The sequence below is a fragment of the Centruroides sculpturatus genome, unplaced genomic scaffold (assembly GCF_000671375.1).
Source record: "Centruroides sculpturatus isolate CEXI.00-Female unplaced genomic scaffold, Cexi_2.0 scaffold356, whole genome shotgun sequence".
Taxonomy (NCBI): domain Eukaryota; kingdom Metazoa; phylum Arthropoda; class Arachnida; order Scorpiones; family Buthidae; genus Centruroides; species Centruroides sculpturatus.
The window spans coordinates 513,088-537,687 of record NW_019384626.1 but is presented as its reverse complement, the minus strand read 5'-3'; the positions used below and the strand labels follow the sequence as shown (position 1 = coordinate 537,687).

The window sequence follows — 24,600 nt, the reverse complement described above, 5'->3', positions numbered from 1 at the left end:
CACACGATCATGCGCCAGTAAGTGATATAGGTAATTTACTTATACCCTTGGTAACTCTCACAATTTCATCAGTAAATGTTTTAACTGTTTTACATAATTTTTGCAGAGGTATATCCTCCAATAAATTTTGGAGGATATACCTCTCTGATGGTCTCTGCAAAGAAAGACTGGTTTTGTTCCTGGTGATTGGTCATGACAGAAAGGAAGAAGATTTAGTTTCTTCAAATTTTTAATTTTTTTAAATACATGTAAGATTTCTTCATTATTATTTTGACATCAATTGCAACTTCGTCTTGTTGAATGTGTATATATGTGTATATATATATATATACACACACACATATACATATATGTATATATATATAATTTAATAATTAATTAAGTATTACTTAATTATCATAGCACTTCACTTATAAGACTATTTTTTCTTCCGCTATTTTTCAAATTTTCTTTAAATTCAAAAAATTTCAAATTTTAAAATTATGTTCAAACTTTCTATTTTATCAAATTAAATAAAACTAATAGTATAAAAATTATTGATTACTTACTTCTAATTGTTTTGCAAGTGTTTGTTTGTGTTTCAAGGCATCATCTGAACTCTTTTTGTTATCTGTTTGAGCTCCAGAAGTAGTTGCATTATTACTTGAAGCAGGAGTAGGAGAAGAAGTTCGACGTCTTAAAGAACTAGGCAAAATAGTATCTGATGAAAATGGAAAAGCAGTAGTTGGCTGAACTGTATTTCCAGTTTCACTACTTGTTTGAGGACTCCTCTTAACCAAAGCCTAAAAATCAAAAATATTATAGAGATGGGAAGTATCAATTTATGAAAGATAAGCATTTCCTAATAAATGAATAAGAGCTAAAAAATTATTCAAACTTCAGAACAATTTATCATCATCAACTTAAACATGTATAATTTATACCTGACAGCTACCATCTTCTTTAGCTCCACAATCACAAAAGAAAGATCCATATTTTGCATATGTAACATCATGATCCTTGTGACAAACTTTAGCACAAATTGTACACACACCTACACCATCCACCATTTTGCATGTATGGCAATGATACCTATGAATAACAAAATAATTATAAATTTTTAGACATTAAATAATAAACTAAAAAATTGTAATTATAGCAAAAATAATAAAATGGAGTAATGATGTCAGAAAAATGTATAGAAAGTTTTAGGGTACATTTGTAAAGTCGAACAAGTTAAATGCATTAGTAACAAATCGTTCAAAAAGTAGTAGTCTTGCTCAGTATGCATGCTCTGCGGCAACAATGTTTTGAATGAGACTCTAACGAAGTTCACAAAGGAAAGAGTTAGTTCACTTCATTAAAAAAATGGTGCCTAATGATATCAATGTTTCTAAATCTTCTCTCGAGTGTACTAAGAATTAAAAGGGGTGAAATGATAGACATAACTGTCCACCCAAAGCAATCTAAAGACTATTTCAGATAGGGCTGTACTAGCAAGATTCATATCTTCAATTTTAGACACAGCCATTTAGTTATAAACGAATTGGTCGAAAAGTCTAACAAAATAAGAATAACAATGACATCATTCTCATTTAACTTGTTTGACTCTACAAACGTACCCTTAATCTATTTATTTTACAAACAACCAGAATGTCCCAAGGCTAGTAAGACCTTTGTCAAGTGACATGACAAATACCACAATGATGATAAAAGTTACAAATATAATAAAAAATAAATACAGATGATGAATGTTATGACTTGGGCTATTATTCCAGGTCGTGGATTAGTTTTTGTGAAAAATTTTTTTGGCCTAAAGGGACTGTATCTGTCAGTTTTTTTGGTGATGGCAATAAGAGTTCATTTAAATGTATCTTATTATTTGAGTTTTATTTCCCTCATTACACTTCTTTAATATTGTCCATGCCTTTTGTATATTTACTTAACATAGCAGTATGTTTATATCACTTAACAGAATTCTCAGCTTTGTTGATATAAATAGATTCCTATTGTGGAGTCATTCCTTCATAATCTGTAGTGTCTTCATCTTGGTCTAAAATTCAACATTTCCTGTGAGTACTGTTTTCATTTTGACAGTTCATCTATGAAATGAAGTTAGTTGAAGTTAGATATTTTATTGAGAATGGCCATCAGATTTTCTGTTGCTAGACAACTTTGTTAAATAATAAAAACAATAGGTAATGAAAAACTGCTGTTTGTGTATGTTAATAGATTGTAATATTTACTTCTTTATTGATTGATCTCAGCCACTTCTGTCTGAAGATAAAAAAAAATTAAATATGTATCAGATACAACAAAATTGAACATTAGAAAAGAGGATTAGAAAATCTGCATCTCTGAATGTAAAATGACAAAAAAGACCTACAATATACTGGCAAAATTTTACAAGTCCTCCTCTCATGCACATATTGCATCATTGCAGTTGCAATTTATGAACAATTTAATAATGTCTGACAAGATAGTGTTGACATTTTTCTCAGTTGTAATTGGACAACAGCAAAAAAAATTAGAAAATACAGGCAGAAAGATCATTGTTGATGATATTACCTATCAAATGTTCATCCATCTTTCAGGTAACTACAATCCCATTTGTCCAGTGGTTCCCAAACTGTGCATTGTCATGGGCCAGGCTAGCTATTATTTTTATTATTAGTGATATATTGACAGTGTTCCTGCAGTACATTTTTATATACCTTTTTAAATAGTGTGTCTTTTTCTTTCTTTTCTTTGTTTCAGAATGAATTTATATTATTTCCCTATTAATAAGAAACAGTTTCTTACAGACATTTTTACTTGTCTTGTGATTACAAGTTAAAATTTGTAGTCAATGCACATGTGGTATATGAAAATAATTGTACTATATATGTTTTATATATAGCCAACGGTCACAAAGTTTGGAAACCATTGCATTAGTCCAACAGCTATACCACCTTGAAGATGGACAACTTATAATCTATCTCAGATTCAGTTAATTGTGACATCACAAAATGACATAATGAATAGCCTAAGTAATAAAACGTCTTTACACATTGACCATCCCACTGTTTGGAAAAGCTTATGTTTATATTTTATGAAAATTTAATAGTCTTTATAATATAATTTTAAGTATTAACTTAAAAATATTTTTGAATAGTAACTTAATTTTCTGATGATTTGATTCAAATTTATGACTATGAAGAAAACCTTTTAACTGATGAGAAGTTTATCTTTATAAGAAATTTTTGATTTCTGGCATCTCCATGTCCAAGTCAGTTAATGATTAAAGAAGGTTGCTCTTGATCCAATAAATAATCAATCACCAAAAATTTTTCTTCAATATTTTGTGTGTTATGAGCACAGTCCCTCCATACATTAGATATAACATTTATTGCTTCTTCCAAAAATTCTTTCATGTCAGCAACTTTCCAGGTTGTATTCTGAAAAGCTATATATATTTTAATTTGACTCCCTATTCATTTAATGTTCACAGTGGTAATATGGGAATCGTGGGACAATGTAACCAGCTTCAGCTGCAATTTTATCATGTTGATAGCTGTCAAATTAGTGTTGATGAGCACAAATGATTTCTACCAAGTCAGGTTTCATCACTTCTGGCTTCCAACTAATATTTTTGCTATTATGTTTTTATTTTTAAATATTTGTTATAAAATATAAATTAATTTTTAAAAATATTTAATGTTTTTTCATTCAAAAAACAGTTCTTGAAGTAGTGAAAGTATTAAGTATCAGTAAAGGGGTATAATTATGTCTTTAGTTTATTTTTTTGCAAATACTGTGTGTGTGTGTGTGTGTGTGAATGTCATTTATAAAAAAATTAAACCTTAAACAGTTCAAATTATGGAAAAAGGGCATGAATTTTAAAGTCTGAGAATTCAAAAATTAACATTTTCTAAGAAAATTTATTTACATTAGTTTGGAGATAACATGTAAAAGAATGAAGTCTAATAAATAGGATAAAATTTACAAGAATCAACATGAGATATTATACACATTTATTTTAAATAATTCAGAGAAAAATAAATCATTCCTCATACATATATATGTTACTGTGAATGACCGATATCTGGCAAATGTCAGCATTCACACAGTCGTTTCGTGTATGTACGAAATATTTGCTAAATATCATTATTTCTCACTTACACCAGCAAATGTTGACATTCAACATGCGCTGATGGTGAATGTTGAATAAATATATTTTTATTACGTTAAGACAAAAATGCAACTTTTTAATATATCAAAATAGGAGAAAGCTTAAGTAACAGTGCATGTAAATAAACTGTTGAACCTAAAACGAACAGTACATTCTTAATCATTAAAGAAAATAATACATAAATAAACTTACACATAAATTACGTGATTAAAGTTATACAATCTTATTTATTGCAACAACTTAAAACTGTTATGGCACTTTGAATTGCACAAGAGTCCCTTGCTTTTACAACTGCATTTATTTGTGGAACACTTCTTTTTGCAATGACAACGTGTATAGCCTTGCCCTCCACTTTTTGAATTAGCTGCAGCTGCTTCTCTTCGTGATATTTCTCAAGAAGAAATCTCATCTATGGAAAATAAAGTTCCTTTACAAATTACAAACTGATTACGGGTATAAAGCTGCTTGAGAGTACCATTTTTGTTCACTAATTTATAAAAGTTGGAGTCTTCTATTTTAACAAAAACCGCCAACACATTTCGGGCATCTGTATGGCCATGGTTGACATCAGGGACTTGTATTCGTATGATATCACCAATTTCAGCAGAAGGAAATGGCAAAGAATTTAGTGACAGACTGTCACCTCTCTGTCGACATCTGTTTCTCGGGTGTCATTTCGACCTCCACCAAAGCTTATATGTGCTTGTCGACATACACTGGCGATTGTTCAAATGTATAATAATATAATTAAATATTCAGTCTTTCACCGACATATTTTGTACGTGTCGACATTCACCGGAGAATATCGACATTCTCTAATTTCGGTCTTTCAAAGTAACATATACATGCCTAACAAACAATGTATACATAAAACAAAATTAAATTTTAGTCACCATTTTATTTCTGGAACAATAATTTAATCAATAAAATTTTAAAACACTAATTTTTAAAATCTAAAAATCAATGATTTAAAATCAGATAAAAAACTTACCAATGCTGATTCATGAATTCTTTTTGAGTAATTGTGAATGTACACAGCTTATTACAAAGTGAATCTTCATCCTATTTTGCAACAAAAATAAAAATGTAAGTATGAATTTTTTTTAATATGAATTATTAAGTATTTTTATTTAATAAAATTACAAAAAGTAAATAAAAAGGTGCAATGCATATGTATTTTAAGTGAAATTTCTTTGTATTTCCTTACTAAATGTATAAACTTTTAGGTATCTTCCACAGTGGCTTCAAGACAACTGAGAACCCACAAATGAGGAACTGAGCATGATGATTACAGAAAATAAACATGAGAGTGAAGAGGATAATGATGATGAACAGGAGAAAATACTAAATCTGCCAACAACAGCTTACAAGCTTTCAAAAATATACAACTCTATTGATAGCTTGTGCAAGAAGTTCCTGAGCATAATCTTAAGTTTAAATGAGCTTTGGAATCAACCTGATTCCTGTATGCCGAAGTCTCAAAGGATATGAATAAAAAAAAGTCTGTCAAGTAACATTAAATCAGTTTTTAAAACTGTTATAACTCCTCCACAACTGTCTTAAAATGTAAGTCTAATGTTTTTAATATAATTAAACATATGAATAACATAAATTAACTTGTTGAATCATCTGCAAATATTTAAATATTCCAAAGACAGCAACGTGTTCAGCCACATTGACTCAACCTGCAGGAACCCAATTCAATTTTCTCATTGGCCTTCCTAATTGGTATTCACAGATTTCCACAGAATATAATCCTCCTGAATATGGGAGTTATATATATATATATATATATAAGGCTATAAGTATCATTGTTATCAAGTGAACAAAAATAAACTTTGAATCTACAATTCATTGAATAAAAAATAAAGTCTAAAAAAATTACTACAAAATAACAATAGAGATTATTAAATTATTATTAACTGTCTCTAAGTACTACTTACTGAATCTTCTCCAGCACTTTCTTCATCATCAGGGCCGATTTCTTCTGCCCAATCAGATTCCATTTCAGGATGATGTAATTCCCCATCACAGAGTGGAGAAGCAGCTCCATTGCGACTGGAAACAGAACTTCTAGAAAAAATTAATTTTTTTGTAAACATTAAGGGACTATAGTTTGAGATATACAATAAGTTGAATTACAACTTAGATCATACCATGTTTAAACTAAAAATGAAACTAAAATAGCTTTGAAGTCTTAGAACTTGAAATATATTTATGCAATTTTCAAATATTTTATTTTCAAATACATTCACACAAATTTATCATTAAAATGGTTAAAACAAATTTTTGATTTAGACTATTTTATTTATTATATTCTTTTATTTTTAAAAATAAGATTCAACTTTCTAACATCATGAAATTACATAAAGGTTTATGTTAGAGATGCAAAATTTTTTAAAGTACATAAAATTCATAATTATCATTACTTCAAGCATATATATATATATTAGCTTCTAAGAACATACTAAAATATATATATATATTTATTTAGTATGTTCTTAGAAGCTAATAATGTATATAACAATAATGTAAAGTCATTAATATACTTTCTGAAATATGAAATAAGTGCAACTATCTTAATTTCTTCCAGACATTGTATTGCCTATTTCTGCTAACTCCTCAACATTTCAAAAATGATTGTTTTTCAATCAGTCATGATCTGTTTGATGTAAGAAATTCATTGAAACTTCTAAATATTTCTTCTACAGTAGTAAATATATTACCTGCAGCAGAGTAGCAAATCTTCAGCAATTTTCTTGCCATATACAGTACTTATTTCATGTAAAAGTAACAAGATTTGTTGGCAATGTCTATATTTTAATCTAATTGGAAACTAAATTACTGATTTACAACAATTCTTTTTTTGGACTCAAGAATTATGTTCTTTGAAATATTGTAAAACATTGCTATTAAATAATGATATCAAATTCAAATCTTTGATTTCTTTATTCATCCAAAATTATGGAATGCAAAGTTAGTAAAATCAATTTTTCAGTACCTATATGAAGTTTTTCCATTTCCATTTGTATATATATATATAGTGTTGTTCAGAAAGTAATTTTGTTTTTTTTCCATGGAAAATAACACAATATTTTTATAATAAATAAATATTTTATTGAATTATATATCAACCATTTTGGTCAAATACCTGTTGTCATCGTTTCTGGTAGTAGCATGATTTCACATTCATAAAAGTTTTGATCGTTGCTTACAAAAACTGATCCAAGTGATTTTTGACATTGTCATTTCAAGTAAATGTCTTACAGTTAAAAAGAATTTGTATAGACTGGAACAAGTAATAATCTGAGTGTGCTCGATCTGGTGAATATGGTTGATGTATAGGCATGTCCTATCTAAGTTATAACAGTTTCTGACGAGTTACCAAACTTGTGTGAAATTTGACATTATCGTGAAAAAAACTCTACATTTGTTTTGTTGATGCCTTTTCTGTTTGATGATACAGTAGACTCTCGAAAACTCGGCACTCCTGATAACTCGGCCATACCCTGGCAGGGCAAAAAAATCCTTAGTTAGTTAATTTTCATCATAGACAGCTTTATGCCTCATAAAGTATTTTTCTGAGGTCTGTCTTATCTGATAAATTACTGTACACAGTGTATTCATTAATTTTCATTTTCATGTAGTAAAGGCTCTATGTCTTCATAAAGGACGTACTTTTCCTTTGTTTAAGGGTATTTGGGCAGTTTATTCTCTGTTGTATTCTCAAGTAAACAATACATACAAATACAGTACAGTATTTTCTGAGGAAACACTCATACTTAGTTTTTTAACCCCATTCCTGATAACCCGGCATTTTCACAAACTCGGCCACCCTTTGATCCACATTAGGCCGAGTTTTCGAGGCTCTACTGTATTACTCAATTTGTTTACTCAATGGCAGTACACTTTTGAATCAATTGTTAAATTGTCTGGTAAAAGCTCCAAAAAAAAAGTTCCTTAAAATCCCACCAAAGAGAGCATCTCTCTTTAAGAACATGTGGAACCCATATATCAAGCTTTGAAACGAAACCAATCTATTTCAAGTAATCATAAACAGTTCAATTTGACAAATTTAATCTCTTAGTGATTTCATGTGTTGTTAGTCAGCAGTTTGCTTCAATCAGTGCTTTTATTTTGTTTTCATTGGCTTCAATGGCCATCCAGTACGTGGTGCATCTTCAATATTGAAATTGCCAGAACAAAATTTTGTAAACCAGTTTTGGCACCGTCTTTCTCTCAACACATCACCTCCATACATGTACCACAATTTTTTTCTTGCTTAAAAAGCATTTTGATTTTTTGGTAATAAAGAAGCAAAATATGCCAAAAATGATGCTTTAGCTCTTCCATATTTGATGGGACACAAAAAAATAAACAATTGCACAGAATCAAACAACTTTTTTTACAAATAAGCCATAAAATGCTAGCTATCAAAATATATAATGATAATATGGTTTACAATGAAAATGGTGGAAAAAATATGACTAATCCGTCTAGTGGTAAAAAAAACGAAATTACTTTCCAAACAACCCAATATATATTTCATAAAAATTTTTCAACTTCTCAAATAACAATTCATTGTAGTTGTCAAAATAAAATATTATGAAAGCAGAAAAATTTTATGAATTTTGATTCATAACAGTATTTAATTTAAAAATATACTTTAAAATCCATAATTTGTAATAAAAAAAATTTGTTTTAGTCTAGAAAAATATCCAATTTAAATAATTGTCAATGAAATGATTTCAATATATATCATTTGCATATATTTAAAACCGCATTATCTCTTGTTTTTTCTTTCATTACTTAAATACATAATATAGCTGATGACTAAATGCTAATTTGTCTGTGAAACTATGAATCAAACAATGTAACAAGTACAGTTTCATATGTTAAAACTGATTTAATGTAAAAAAAATCATGTCTTGGTACAAGCAAGTCTTAAAATATCTGGAAAGTAATTAAAAATAAAAAGGCTAGAGTTACATAAATTATGCAAATTATAACACAAACATTGCTTATTAAATTTATTCTAAATTTGTTCCAATCATCATCATCATAATGAAATTAATTCAATTATAAATATGATAGTTACATTAAGAAAAATATAAATTACATAATTTGATGAAAAATTTCTCACCTTTCTGACTGAAATCTGAGAGCACCAACAAGATCTGCCATATATGATAATAGATAACATGAAGATTCCATCATAATTTGATGCTGAAAAAATTAACACATGCTTTCAAGTATCACTAACAATTTAAGATAATCTTTTAAATTTTCAAAAAAATTGTTTTGAAGTTGTAAAATATAAATATTACTACATAACTTTTTTATATGAATTCTGCAATAAAAAATTTGCTGATTTTCTTTTGTTTATTTTATAGTATTTTTATTTTCTTATATACTAAAACTAAACTTTAATTTTTTTAGGATCTAAAATAGAGAATATTATATTAGTTTTAATATCAATATATATAAGATTTTTTAAATTTTTTATGAAAATAATTTAATTCTTAAAGCAGTGAACAAAATTTTAAAATGTTGATTTTAAATGATGAATGCATTATAAAACATTTTATCACAAAAATTAAAAATATATATATTTTTTACTTATCCTATTATGAAAAATTAAAATTTTTTAACAAAACTGAATATAACACATATTTAACATATTTTCTACACTGATAAGCTTTTCATTTTATTAAATTTAAATAAATGTTTAGTTTCTAAAAGACAAACTTGTATCTACTGATGTGATTTTTAAATCTTCATATGAGAATTATTATGAAAGAAAGATAAATTTTGTATAATATTATAATATATATGATATGCTTTCTGAATAACACTAACTCTTTTATATAATAATAGATACTGATAAATTTCATGTTTTTACTTAGTAGTATCTCAATTCTATAATGCTAAAGCGATGCATATTGGGAAATAAAAATAACTTAAACATTTGTTTTAATCTTGTTTTTAAAGAATCTTATAAAGAAAACATATCATTTACAAAAATGCAATTAAAAAAAAAATTATATTTTGATTAAGTTAACTAAAAGAATGCTAGAATTACCAAAAGCATTAAGAAACACCATGTAACAACTAACCCAATCTACATATAGTATTTATAGTTTCTCATATTCCTACAAATCATAAAATGAATAATTAAATATTTACTTTATTTCAAATTTATTGAGTAAAACAAACTTATTCATTCTGTTCAATAAACTTGAATAATTAAAAGCTGTTCTACATTCTATAACTGATGATGAACTGACAAAAAAATCCTTCCAAGTCAAAAATTTGGACTCTTATATTTCAGAATGTATTTTTACCATTAATAGCAGAGCTGATATTTAAAAATAATAATTTTATTTTAGGGTTTAGGTTTATTCGTTTATGGCAATATGACACATGAATAATCTACTAAGGGGGAACCTCATGGGAGGACTTTCTACGGAAAATTGGCCTCTATTTAGGTGTTACAAAGAAAACACATAAAAACTTGCACCCAACCTGGTGGTGAGGCACAAACCCATAACCAACAATTGGTCTTTAGGGGTTTTTGTCCGCTTGGCCTTTAGTAGGTTCATTTTATTTTAGAATCTCAGCTAAACAGTATTTATAAATCATGTGTTTAAAAAGCTTGCTGAATTTAAAAAGAATTTCATTATTTAAAAATGAAAAAAACATACTCTTCCACCAGTAATATTTTCTTGGAGCTTTTCCAAAACATCCTTTTGAGCAAGGTATTTCTTACTAAAAGAGAAAAAATTGAAATGGTAAATATCAATAAATTTTGTAAATATCAATATATAATGAAAAATGACTATAATAAGACTCTTCATTTGCAGAAAAATATTGATATGAACATTTAAATGTAAAACACTTATTTTCAAGTGAATAATTTATATATTTTTATCTTCATTGATAGAATGACAAACTTCAATTAAATATAAATTATTTTGAAATTTTTACAAAAATTAGTTGTGGTAAGAAACTTCATAAATTTTCCTTCTAAATTAGTATTACATTACAGTGTATTATTTTAAATATATGATTTAATTTTATTTATTATGAAAATTTCACTTTTTAAAATATTTTTGGTTACATTTAAATGGAAAAAAAAACTTGAATTTTTTTTTTAGAGAAATATATAATTACCATAATTCCAACCATTCAGTTGCAGCTTTAAATAATTGAACGTGACCTCCACCTGAGCCAGCACCAGCAAGTGTTGCCATGATAACTATTAATTCGGAAAATCCAATTCCTTCAGATGCAGGTGAAAGAATTTGTGATCCCATTGGTATTAGAGCAGATAATATAGCATTAGCAACTTCTTCACGAACAGCACTAAAAATACATCATCAAAAATATTAAAATATAATTTTTTGTTTATCATTATAATCAGATAACAAGTTTGATATTTATTTCAAATTGCTTAATTAAATTTAAAATTTTAATAATTTGATTTATAAAATTTAATTTTATATAAGATATTTTATAAGTTCAATAGTCAAATTTAAATACATTATGTGAACACATTATATTATATCTTATTATATATAATAAATTTATAGACAATTATTCTAGATTGTTTGTTTGTTTTTACACTTATGTAAAAAGTTTATAATAAAAATACAAATTTTTATCATGAAATTATTCATATTCAATTATAGTTTCTAGCATTAAAAATATATCTGACATTTTAAAAATTACTTGAGTATAACAACAAAAAATTAAAAACTACATAATACTAAAATTAATGCATTAGTTCTTGATGTTACATTAAGTAATTAGTAAAATTATTAATATGAGGTTGGTTTGACTATGACAAAACTGGGTTATTCTATAGTTAACTAACATTAAGTCTAAAATTCAAATTCATTCTTTATACAGGGAAATTATAGTAGTTTCCTTATACAGTAAAGATATCATCTTAAAATAATTCTGTAATACATCTTTAAATTTAGAAGTATAATTTTGATTGAAAATCAAAAGACTCTTAACTTAATTCTTTTTTCTTTAATATAAATTCTTTAATTCTTTTTTATTTACAAGTCAAGCTTACATAATTATTTACTAAATATTGTTTTAAGTCTATTTATAAAATTTTCATTATTATATGTCAGTTCACATTTGCATTAACTAATTTGTGCAAAATATTTATGTACAGTGGTACCTCATACTTCAAATTTAATTCATTCCAAGAGGCCATTCAAACTTCAAATCAATTTTTCCCATTAGAAATAATGGAAAGCAAATTAATCCATTTCCCAGACCATAAACAATACCTATTTTGGTAAACTTAAAACAGCAAATACACATAATTTAAGATAAAAATAACACAATTAAATGTCCTATTAATATTAAAACATAAATAAATAATTAAAACATAAAAGAAATAGTGTATAAATTCTGTATAATAAAATGTAAATTGCATTAATTAATCACATACTGTTGACTTTGAAATCTTAAGCATAGCCACCAGATGCCACATGCATACTATTTTTATGTTTTGCGACAAATTCCTTTCTCATTTCAATTGTTGATATTACAGCCTTCCTCTTACTTGTTAGACTTTGTTACTTCCACACACTTCTTGGATGCTATGATTAATAAGTAAAAGTGATATTGGGTTGAACAGAATGTTTTTACATATTTTTAACAGGTGTCATTACTTAGCATTAATGTGTGATTTAATTATAACAGTTAAAAAATTTAACATATTATTGCTAATTTGAAATTGTATTCTTTATTTAGAAGCTTATTTTAAGCTTTGAGTGCATTTTTTACTGTGCTGCAGTTTGAACTTTAAAGGATCATTTGAACTCCAAAGCATTCGAAGTACATGGTACCACTGTATTTTAATTTTGTAATGGTTTTTGTAAGTTTATATATTTTCTATGACAATGGTTTGTTTAAATTATAATTTTAAACAATGATCTTTTTACCTTTGAATGCTTATTTTCATCTAAACATAATAAATATATGTAGTTCTCAAAAACATTAAAGACTGATTTTTATCTTGAACTTATTCAAGAACAAAGCATTTTGGTATTCTTGAACTTTATTTTTTTTAATATTTCTGAATTATATGTAGTAAGAGAGTAAATTACTTGTCCAAATGTCATTAACCACTCAGCAGTGAAGGACAGATATATCTGTCCAGGGCGATCGTGTGGCAATGGTGAAGGACAGATATATCCGTTAAATTATTTTGGGGGCATCGCCAAAAACTACCGCAAAAAAAAAAAAATTTCACCTAAAAATGAATTATGTAACAATAAAAAAAAGACATTTCTTTACTAGACATAACTGTTTACAAAATCTTTTTTTGAAACGGTAATGAGAAAAAAATGTGTGAAAAAATACTTTAAAAATTTCCCACGTTTATTTTCCTGGGGTAGAACTGGGTAGTGGGGGTAGAACCATACCTGACTAGTCCACTCTTGAAAGGTTAAATACAGAATACCCCTCACAAATTATTGGAAGTATATAAATTATGTATAATTTTCAGTTTTTAAAATTTGTCAAAAATATTAAAATTTTTATAGAATTTATCAAAACAAACCTGCTTAATATATTTACCTGTTTTCCTTTACAATATATGAAGTTAAACTCTGAAGTAATAATCTGTTTTCCTGAACACTATTGCCTTCTTCTGTCTTTAAAAAATTTATTATTATTATCATCATCATCATCATCATCATCATCATTTACTCAAATAATTTATCACTTATTACAATAATTAAGATCTAAATAAATTATCTTAAAATATTAATTTATGTTATGCAGTTAAACATTATAGTTTGTGTTTGTAATCAGAGAACTACAGTCAATAAACTTGTGAATTGTTAATTATAATCAATCATCGATGATATAAAATAATATCCTTTTTATTTGCGTTTAATAGTTACAAGTTAAAATGATCAAATCTCGAATTCTATAAATATTACCATAAATAATTTTAAAACAAAACAAATAAATTAATGAATCTGATCATTTAGATTACAGATAAGGATTTTACCATTTATTAGTTACATTAATAATGAAGAATATATAAATTATAGCCCTCTCTTGAAATTTTAAAACAAAACAAATTAATGAACTCACTTATTGGTTGCTAAATATCTATCCCAACCACGGATGATATTCCCATACAACTGTGTATCTTCTAAATAACTTCCTTCAAAGGCATAGATCTGTCTTTCAAGATTGGCTAATGTCTCCTGAAAAAAGATAAATTATAATTTGTAGAATTTAATAATNAATGATCAAATCTCGAATTCTATAAATATTACCATAAATAATTTTAAAACAAAACAAATTAAATTAATGAATCTGATCATTTAGATTACAGATAAGGATTTTACCATTTATTAGTTACATTAATAATGAAGAAACTTTTAAGAAATTTAATTAAATTTAAATCAAGAAAGGTATTTCAATTTAGAATAGTCTCTAAAATTGTGAATAAGTTGTCAATAATATCAATACTGCAAGTTTAAGTTCTCCAAAAATACAATAAATTCATAGTAATATACAAGATTTATTTTCTTTCCTAAACAAATTAAAGTCTCAATACGTTGGCAGTCATCCTAGAACTTTTTTAATACAGATAAACATTTTAAGTGGTTTCTCCCTCCTCATATTCCAAATTCTAAAGTTAATAAAAGAATAAAATTTCTAAACATTTCATTATAACTATCACCATCGTAAACTATAATTTGGGATTGGTTAAGAACATGGAACTTTGATAGAATAGAACATGTGGGTAGAACAAATTTCAAATAATTCAAAGTATTATATAATTCAGTTAATTATAAAATAGTGCTATAAATATATAGTTTAACATTTTTATTCCAAAACTCTTTTTGTGACCTATAAATAATTATATTATGCAGTATGTCATTTATCAATAGTCTATAATTTACTATTAAATACCATATTGACCCATATATAAGCTGATTCTCAATTCTTAATGATCACTTGATTGCTATACTCCTAGAAGTAAAATAAATAAGTTACCAAAATAAAATTTCTATAGAAGTTTCCAAAATGGATTGATTTCATCAAATAGGATAAAAATAATCAGCTTAGTTGTTTTTTCAAAGACAAGTGATTATTAACAATCATGCCTAACACTTAATGTCTCCTCAGTCAATTTTTTGCAGAATGTCCAACCAAAAAAACGTCAATTTTTTATCATTGGTATGCACCATATACTTAATTTTTATGACAAAATATGCAAAAATTAGCTCTTACACTTTTTCAAAAAAAAAATAATTTTGTTTATTTATAACTTGTATAGTTTTATTTATTATTTTATTTATTATTCATAAATAAATAATTGACACACGCCAGAAGAATACAATAATAAACTTTCTACAAACCTATAACCAGCATGAAATATGTTCAATTGCTTATGCTAACGTTTTCAGATCCCACTGGATCCTTCATCAGGATATGTTCCATTCGTAACGATCCGTTAGAATGCCAGCTGTCTTTGGAACAAAATTTCAAATTGGATTTGAAATTTCATTCCAAAGACAGCTGGCATTCTAACGGATCGTTATGAATGGAACATATGAATGGAACATCCAGTAGGATCCGAAAACGTTAGCGTAAGCAATTGAACATATTTCACGCTGGTTATAGGTTTGTAGAAAGTTTATTATTATTTATTATTCATTTAAAGATTAATAATAATAATAAATAAAACAAACAATTTTCATTATTTGTTTGAAAGTAAAACTACCAAAAACAATTTCCATAGATGCCATCAGATTCTGTAAGTAAACTAAATTTTCCCCACCAAAAACCACTAAATAATTTTTGTAACACTGCCATCTATTGGAGAAATAGTGAAATAATCCTTTATCATCAGTGAATGCATCAGAAACATTAAAATTAAAGTTTTTAAAGCATTTTTCTTAATGACATATATCAAAGCCAAAAAAGCAATTACTGCATATGAACATATGGGATGCAACAGTGACTGAGAAATGGTTAATTCTCATGCATAGTTTGTAGGTTGCCGCATAACAAGTCACAACTTAGCTGGCATTTAGCAATGCTAAATGCTGAATGTTAGTGTCACTTTAACCCAGTACAATGTTATCACAGAGTTATCAAAATAAATAAAACTAAATCAAACTCACATGTAAGTTGAGGCATGATTATCCACAAGTTTCCAGAATGTGTTTTCAAATTCTGCCATACAAAGGCATATGTCTTATCAGTCATTAATATACTGCTATTTGTTAGTGTAGGTCTACAATTTTTAATTTTTCATTAATGATATGCTTTAAAACACCAGTTCAGGTAGATGATGTGCAGTGGTTGGCTTCCATAATGGCCAGTGTGTTCTTTATAAGTGGTTTAAAGCTATATGTGATGTATACAAAAACATGATGCATTGAGATTGTAAAATTACAGAAGCCAATTTTGCCAATTATTTTCCAGAAACAAAAAATAAAAAAAATTAGGATTCAGGTGTTCTTAATTTAATTATACTTTAAATTTTTATTAATTTATGCATGTAGTACACTTTTTTCTTTACATTAGACAAAATTTAACTTGTGTAAAAATGATGAAAATATTCTTTATAATTTAATATATAAAAACCTTTATAATTATTAATAGAGTGGGTGTTATGAGTGAATTTCTATTAGTAATCTCATAATCAATTTATATTCTCAATTCTATAATTCTACAGTTCCACAGTTCTTGCAGTATCTTAATGGTGGCGCAGTATGGGGAAAATACATGAACCTTCTCTGGAAACGTATGGATAGATTGAGAACAATTTTTTGCCCATTTAAAAATGGAAAAATAACATCAACTAATTTTCAGGTCAATACAGCATATCTTTAACTTTATATTATACCAAAATAAAATTTTTGTACTGCATTATTCATAAGTTTATTTAAATTTGTAAAGTGTTTTTTAAATATTCCTATTCTAGATTGTCATAAAACTATCTAAATAAATATTTAAATTCTTCCCTAAATTATAACTATTATTTTTCACATTGTAGGGNTATACATACATATAAAAAAAATTTTTAACTTTTTGTACATATTTAAAATGTTTTACGTTTCTAATATTAACCACAAAAAATTTTATATTATAAGATAACTTTAAGAGCCTGGTAAATGAAATTTGAACACACATGAAGCCAAATTACCTAAGTAACATATTAAAACAACCATCTTTTGGAGTTAAAACTGGAAAAGTGTAAATGGTTTTGAGTTTGGAAACAAATTCTTAAACTAGTTTTTTCCTATTATATATGAAAAATAGTGAAAAAGTGTTATTTTCAATATTTTAAATTAAAATAAATCATGTAAATAATCTTAAAAATTAATAATGCAAAATACAATTGAATAATTTCACTTTTTTTTAAATTCAAAACATTTTTCATGTTCTAAAGGTTCTAAATTTAAAACTTACTTTGTTGAAACAATTTACTAAAAAATTTTAAAACTCTGGTGCCATATGTAGGACTAAGACTGCCATTTGCTGCTGATAACAAAATATTAATCATGTCTGAAAATAAAATATTAACAATTTTTAAAATAGAGAGTAAATTAGTATTGGTACATTTTCAAATTATTAAACAAATCTAAATTACGAGTTTCTGTTATAGATTTTAACTTTTAACCTTTATTTAAAAACTATTAGCAAATCTAAAGCTACACAAATTTGTAACAGATTATTCAAAGAATATTTTAAAAGTAATGTAACAAATATTAATTTTATAGAGTGAAACCTCATTAAGGTGCCACCTTCATTGACCAGAAAAATAATAGGTAAACCTCTATGTCACAATCAAATCATACATCACCTAAGGGTAATTAGGAAAATTTGAATTGAAAAGAGATGGCAAGTGTAAAGTATTGACCCTTTTAGCAGAGAGGGAACAAAAGAAGCGCAACCTTGTCAATTGGACTCATGTGCGGTCAGTCAATATACTACTTGTAAGGTGTTGACTTGTAAACAGAAGGAAAACAAAGAAAGTGCTGACTTTGTCAATTGGACCCACCTGTGGTTAGACGATAGACCACTTGCCATATGGTAAACAACTGAATGTAACAAGTGGTAGACGTTTATGTAAGCTCCACTCTCATCGGATGACGGCGGACCCGAGTGTAAGCTGTTCAGGCAAGAAAGAATTGTGATTGGTCAGAAGTCCCTGTCCAAAAAACCCTTAAATTGTGGGGCAAACGAGAGAAGGAGGAGAGAAGGGCAAGAGACGTGTACCAGTCTCTTGCCCTTCTTGCAGGTAGTCACTTGGGATACCCACTGAGCATAGAGAGAATGTTCTCCTCTGGTAAACATCTCAGGGACAAGTTAGTGCGGAGATTGGACGGACCGTGCAGTTGAGCCAACTCCACAAGCTGAGTGAGCCTCTCCAAAGTTTAATAGTTCCCGGAAACCAATCTAGTGAGTCACCACACATTGTTATCATATATATATATTATGTTTTCGAAATTGTACTTTCTGCATATAGAATCTAAATAAACTGTAAATATTATCAATATGAGTATGGAGGTGTGCTTTCCATCAAACCTGGATCACTACATCAAATCGTGATACACACGGAAACCAACTCAACCAAACAGAATTGAGAAAGAACATCACAAGTTTTTCTTCACTGCAAGTTTAAAACCAGAAGATTACTCAGAAACTTCATTTCTCCAATTACATCTAATCATTTTTCCCCCAATTATTTGATCTCTCTAAAGGCTCCTTAGTGCCCACTAAGGAGCCTTTCTTTCATGCCTATAATGTGTTTGGCCAGACTTAAAATGGGACACTGGATGGTGAGTGAAGAGGCCTAACATATTCAGGAGAGACAACTCAAATTCCAGGGATCCTCCACCTGTATTCAATCTGGTGGAGGATCCCAGAGTGGTAGACTGATGCCTTTACCAACATTCAGTTATCTAATTGGCAACATCCAATCATTTAAGCATTCTAACTTTTTAGATATTTTTTTCCTACTACTTGAAAAGAAACTTTAAACAAAAAGCAGAAATATAATTGTCTAAATTATCCTGAAAAATTCACATTTCCAGTTATTTTCACATAAAAACCAACTCAGACAATCTATAAATATTTAACATCTTCCTATCAAATTCATTTATTATATAAATCACACCAATAATAAAATAAAATATTTCAGCAGTAACATTTCTCTCTCCCTATTTTATAAACATTGTAAACTCTATAACTATTCCTTATGATATTAATGTCATTTCTGTATAAAAAAAACTGTTCTTCATATCAATGTTAATAAGTGAAATTATATGAATCCTATTCATTCCAAACTCACTCTTTCTTTCTTTATCATTTTATAGGTCAAAAGTTCTTAAATTTCTTATTTCTAATTTAGTCTTTAAATTTTCCAGTGTGACTGAATGACAAGTCAATAATTGCAAAAAAAATTATATTTAAAAGTTCTTAAATTTCTTATTTCTAATTTAGTCTTTAAATTTTCCAGTGTGACTGAATGACAAGTCAATAATTGCAAATCAAATTATATTTAATGTTTATTAGTTATTTTCTTTTGCAAAATAATTTACTGTATATCTGTGCAGATAAGACGATAGTTGAATCATAAAAAAAGACCTCCAAAATCCAGGGTTGTCTTATAGGACAGATACAAAAAAAATTAGATTGAAATTTATATGAATTAAAATCATTATAAAAACCAGAGAAACCATAATTATTTACTTGTAGAGAGTAGGGTATGTTCACAAAATACATTAGTCCATACAATGTTTTTGTTAATAATCAAGGTCATTATCCGAATGCCATTGACTATTCACAAAAGGTCATCACCTGAATCAGTGTGAATTTTGCAATAATAGCAAGGCAATGCTGTCAGATGAAAGAAAATAAAATTTGTTCATTTGAAAAATTACGAATAGGATATAATTCCGTATACGNACTACAAGGCGCGCTTCAGTCGGTTCCGAGCAACATTGCCAGATTTGGCTTCATTGCAATTATGAATATTACATAAAAAATTAATTTTTTACAGTGTGTCTTGGCAAGTGTATTTCTTACACAATTCAGTGCAATCGATCTGTTGACCTTGCATTCGTGTTCATGACGATGCATTCGTGTTCAAGTACACCACTGATGTCATATAGAACTATTTTATACGGGTAGCTACACTGCAACTTCATTTTTCATTGCTTGTTCTGTGGCAAATCTGAATTTTCGTCTTATAAATTGAAATACCTAAATAAGGGGTGGCCGAAATTTTTCTCCGCCCCGGGCTGCTAACACTCACGGTACACCACTGCGCATGTGAACTCGTCTATCAAAAAATTGGCGCATGGTATGCAAAAGGTTGGCCACCCCTGTGTACAGTATAATTTAAACTAGTTCAAATGTTGATAAAACAAGTCAATAAAAACAAGCTATATGGGCCAGAATGAAAAATATAAATATGCTTCAGGAACCATATTTGGTTCACAGGCCAAAGTTGGAGGGTCCCTAAATTACACACATTCATGCAAGGTTTAAACAATCTCACATGCAAAACCTTGCATGAACCTCTAACGTAAAATCTTGCATGAACATAGCAATAAAATAATCATTAAATGGCACTTGCATTGTAGAAATGGAAATAATACACAAGTACTAGTTGCTGATTATTTTTTTATAATCTTTACAAAGAAAAAATAATCAGAAACATAGTAAATATAAAACATACTTCATATAGTGTATAAGTTAAATTTGTGACAAAAACTTGTAACTTTATCTTATTTTCTTTTTTATAAACTCTGTGCTGTGGGCACTGAAAGAATCTACAATAATACCCAATATAAATTCAGCCAGACTCATAATGATGGTAGCAAGATGGTAATGAAGCCCAATATATCTAGGACAGCCCATCTGTGAAAAATTTCTAGGATTTATCATCCAGATTCAATCCTGGCCATCCAATAGAATAAAGCTGACTTCTTAATTGCCTTAGCCACCCGGCACTTAAGCTTTTAACTTATTGACACAAGATAAAGTAAGATTATCTTTATACTTGCCATAAAGCAACAAATTGTTTGGACTGGTAATTATCTGAATGCTTAAGAAACAGATCTGGAATTTCAATGTACTTCTATTAAACATTGTCATAAATACTGTCATACACTGTCATACTTAAACTAACAAACATAATTAAAAAAGTTTTTATTTGTGTGTGTGTGTGTGTGTGTGTGTGTGTGTGTGTGTGTTTGTGGTAATGTATCTTTTATTACTACATGTCTGATAATTGTAAATAGAAAAATTATCTCATTCTACCTTTATCTTCATTATCTGCAAAGAATTTTTCCAAAGCTTTTTTTCCAGGCGCTTTATCCAATAAACTTTCCATAAATTTTAAACATTCGTGTAATATACGCTCATCAACATCACTGTAAATAGTTTAAATTAACAAACAGCAAAAAATAATAAGAATTTATTCAAATTCAAAAACATTTATACTGTATAATTAAAATTAATGCCATAATATTGACTTTTAACAACAACAATAGATAAATCTTTATTTGGAGACTCTCCTCCATTTCACCATGAAAAAAGTGTTATAAGACAATAAGCGACCTTCTGGTTAGTTACAATTATAAAGTTGTAATTAATAAAGTTGTGCAAGCAAAACTAATGTTTTCACAATTTTAACAATTAACAGTTGCAAATAAAATTGTAATTAATTATAATTTTATTTGTAACAGTTTTTAAATACAATTAATAAAATTGCAACAAAATAGGAAAAAAACTGAATTTTATAGTGTTTTGTCTACATTTTAATTCAAAAGAAATTATTGTTCTGGGTTTTAATTATATTAAATATGCCATATTTACTTGAATAATCCATGCACTTTTACCAAAAAAATCATGACAAAAAGTTGGTGTGTAGTTTAATCAAAACTAATTTAGTGACACAAACTGTGCAGTTCAGGGAACTTTCATTTACCAGTTACTATACATTTTGCTGATTTTGTTAGTGATTAATATAGTCAACAGTTATGAGTAGAAATATTAGTTTTGGTATAATTATGATGGTGAAAATGAGGATAAATAAAGTTAAATATACAACTAAGACTGAAAATAAATATTATGCCTTTAATCTTTATACTTAAAATCTTTATGCCTATATCATTTCTTAATTTAAATTATTAGTCTTTTACCAGTTTTTGATCTTCAATTCAAATTAAACAATATAAAGAAGTCTCAGTTTCATTTAATTAGTAAGTTAATACATTATGAAATACATTATTACAAATTGCAGATAATTTATCTTTACCAGGTAAACAAATTTTTTTTTCCCTTGTATTTTTATTTTTTAATACCACACAGACTTGTAAACTGATTGCTACTATACTGAAGCCTATAACACAGTATAAATAATGGTTGATATATATATGTAAAATTAATTCTACAATTATCAGTTATTTTACTGATTTTTCATGATATTCTTATAATATTTTGTGTTAATGTAATTAAGTTCATATATTGAAACATTTATAAAATATAAAATTTCAATAAATAAAAATAAACTGTATTTATGATAAATGTTATATATGAACATTTCAAAGCCTTATGTATTGATACTAAGCCAAATTATTGCCATAATCAATCAGGCTTTAATTATGCTATAATTAATAATTGGAAAGAAAATAATTTGGTTCTAGAGGTAGATATTAGGGCCATCTAGAGGTTATAGCTATAAAGCATAGTTATAAGAGAGACCTGATACATAATTTAGCTCACACTTACTTCAATTGATACTCCCTAATCAACAATTCCAACAACCAGGATTCCAATAATGGTGATCAAACATATAACCTTAACCCCAGATACACGGTGATTAAATAAGACCATAGTTTACATTTCTTATACAAAGAAATTGCTGAAAAAGTGGGTAACTTACAAGCAGGTTAACCTACAAGCAAGTCTCCACGATTTATAAATTACTACACAATGGAAAAGACAAGGCCAATAAATGTAGGACTCCAGGAGTGTACAGTGTTCCAGTAAGGGATAACAGGTTTGAAAGAGATACAGTGTACATTAGGTCCATTATGCATTCCATACACAAAAGGATACAAGAGCATCATTATGATATTTTAAATAAAAAACATACCACCACTCTGTCAATTTACTCCACTGAGACCAGCATACAAGCCAACTTCCAAAATGCCAGATTAATCAAAAAATCCTTTCAAACCGACCACAGGGTTTTAGAAGCAATAGAAACATACAAGGCTGGCCTAAATGGCAATTGTATTAATTTTAAAGATGAAAAAAGTGTCTCAAATGCAAGGTAATGCCTTTATAAAAACCTGGGAAATACTGATATAAATTAATTATTCTTATTTTGTAATATATAACATATTACAAAATAAGAATATTATATTTATATAAGATTATATTTATATAAGATATAATTTTATAATTTTTAAAAATACCACCAATTTTGTATATTTATATGTTTGATTTATATACAGGTAACCCTGTATAATACAGGAGTTATGTTCCAAAAAATTACCGTGTTATACGAAACAAAGAACTAGTACGAAAAGGGGGGTTAGGTTCCAAAAATCAAAAAACATGCTATTATATTTTCATAATTAAGATAAATATCTTTATTAAAATTTTCTTAAGCGATACATATTAATATAAATTAAACAATGTTTTCTTTGTCATCACTAAGCACTATTAACCGAGGGCGTTTTCTTTTTGGGACGATATCCTTATCCTCTGAGCATTTTTCTGCATTATCTTCAAATCCAAACTCTACCTTTTGCAAAAAATATGTTATTTTAGATTGCTTGCCTTTAGTTAAAAGATCTTTAAAATTTCCTTATATGGTGCTAAGCACTTATGAAGAATAAAGCAAGTATGAAATAAGGGGAAAACATCTGGCAACACAAAATCAGAAGCGTCAAGATCTGGCAACACTGAAACAAGTTTCGAAAAGGATTACGTGTATCAAGAAGGTGGAGAAGAAAATTTACATACTTAAGTACTAATAGTTCACAAAAATGATAATTTTCGTGAACTATTATACTTAAGTATTTAGTATTTTTATTACATTTCATGTTGCATGAGGATTTTACCGAATTCTCGAACCGTGTTAGAGTGAATCTGTGCTATAGAAGTGCTGTGTTATACGGGGGTTACCTGTAGTTATATTTTATGATCTAATTGTTTAAAAACGTGTGTTCTGAGCATTTCAATTTGGAATACAATGTTGACCTGATGTAGATCTTGTTTAAGATAAAAAAAACATTAGTCAATTTTTGCATTAAATTTTATCGGACATTAAAACTTTTGTTGATTGTGACTGTACTTTGAGATATGTTGTTTTATATATATACATATACATACATACATATACATATACCATGCTGAGTAATGCA

At 27.6% G+C, this 24,600-nt stretch overlaps 1 protein-coding gene across 1 annotated transcript in view; it reads right to left on the bottom strand.

Moving 5' to 3' along the window:
* Window positions 1-24,600, bottom strand: part of LOC111625635 (E3 ubiquitin-protein ligase UBR4-like) — a gene marked incomplete at its 3' end in the record, with an annotated part of 184,449 nt that overhangs the window by 78,967 nt on the left and 80,882 nt on the right. Inside the window, exons 32-41 of the mRNA XM_023368838.1 lie at window positions 21,482-21,594; window positions 17,628-17,716; window positions 13,754-13,830; window positions 11,324-11,515; window positions 10,855-10,918; window positions 9,294-9,376; window positions 6,094-6,223; window positions 5,142-5,212; window positions 924-1,071; window positions 549-782 (exon numbers count right to left, since the gene is read on the bottom strand). Coding sequence (XP_023224606.1) covers window positions 549-782; window positions 924-1,071; window positions 5,142-5,212; window positions 6,094-6,223; window positions 9,294-9,376; window positions 10,855-10,918; window positions 11,324-11,515; window positions 13,754-13,830; window positions 17,628-17,716; window positions 21,482-21,594 — 1,201 coding nt within the window. The remainder of the gene's footprint in view (window positions 1-548; window positions 783-923; window positions 1,072-5,141; window positions 5,213-6,093; window positions 6,224-9,293; window positions 9,377-10,854; window positions 10,919-11,323; window positions 11,516-13,753; window positions 13,831-17,627; window positions 17,717-21,481; window positions 21,595-24,600) is intronic.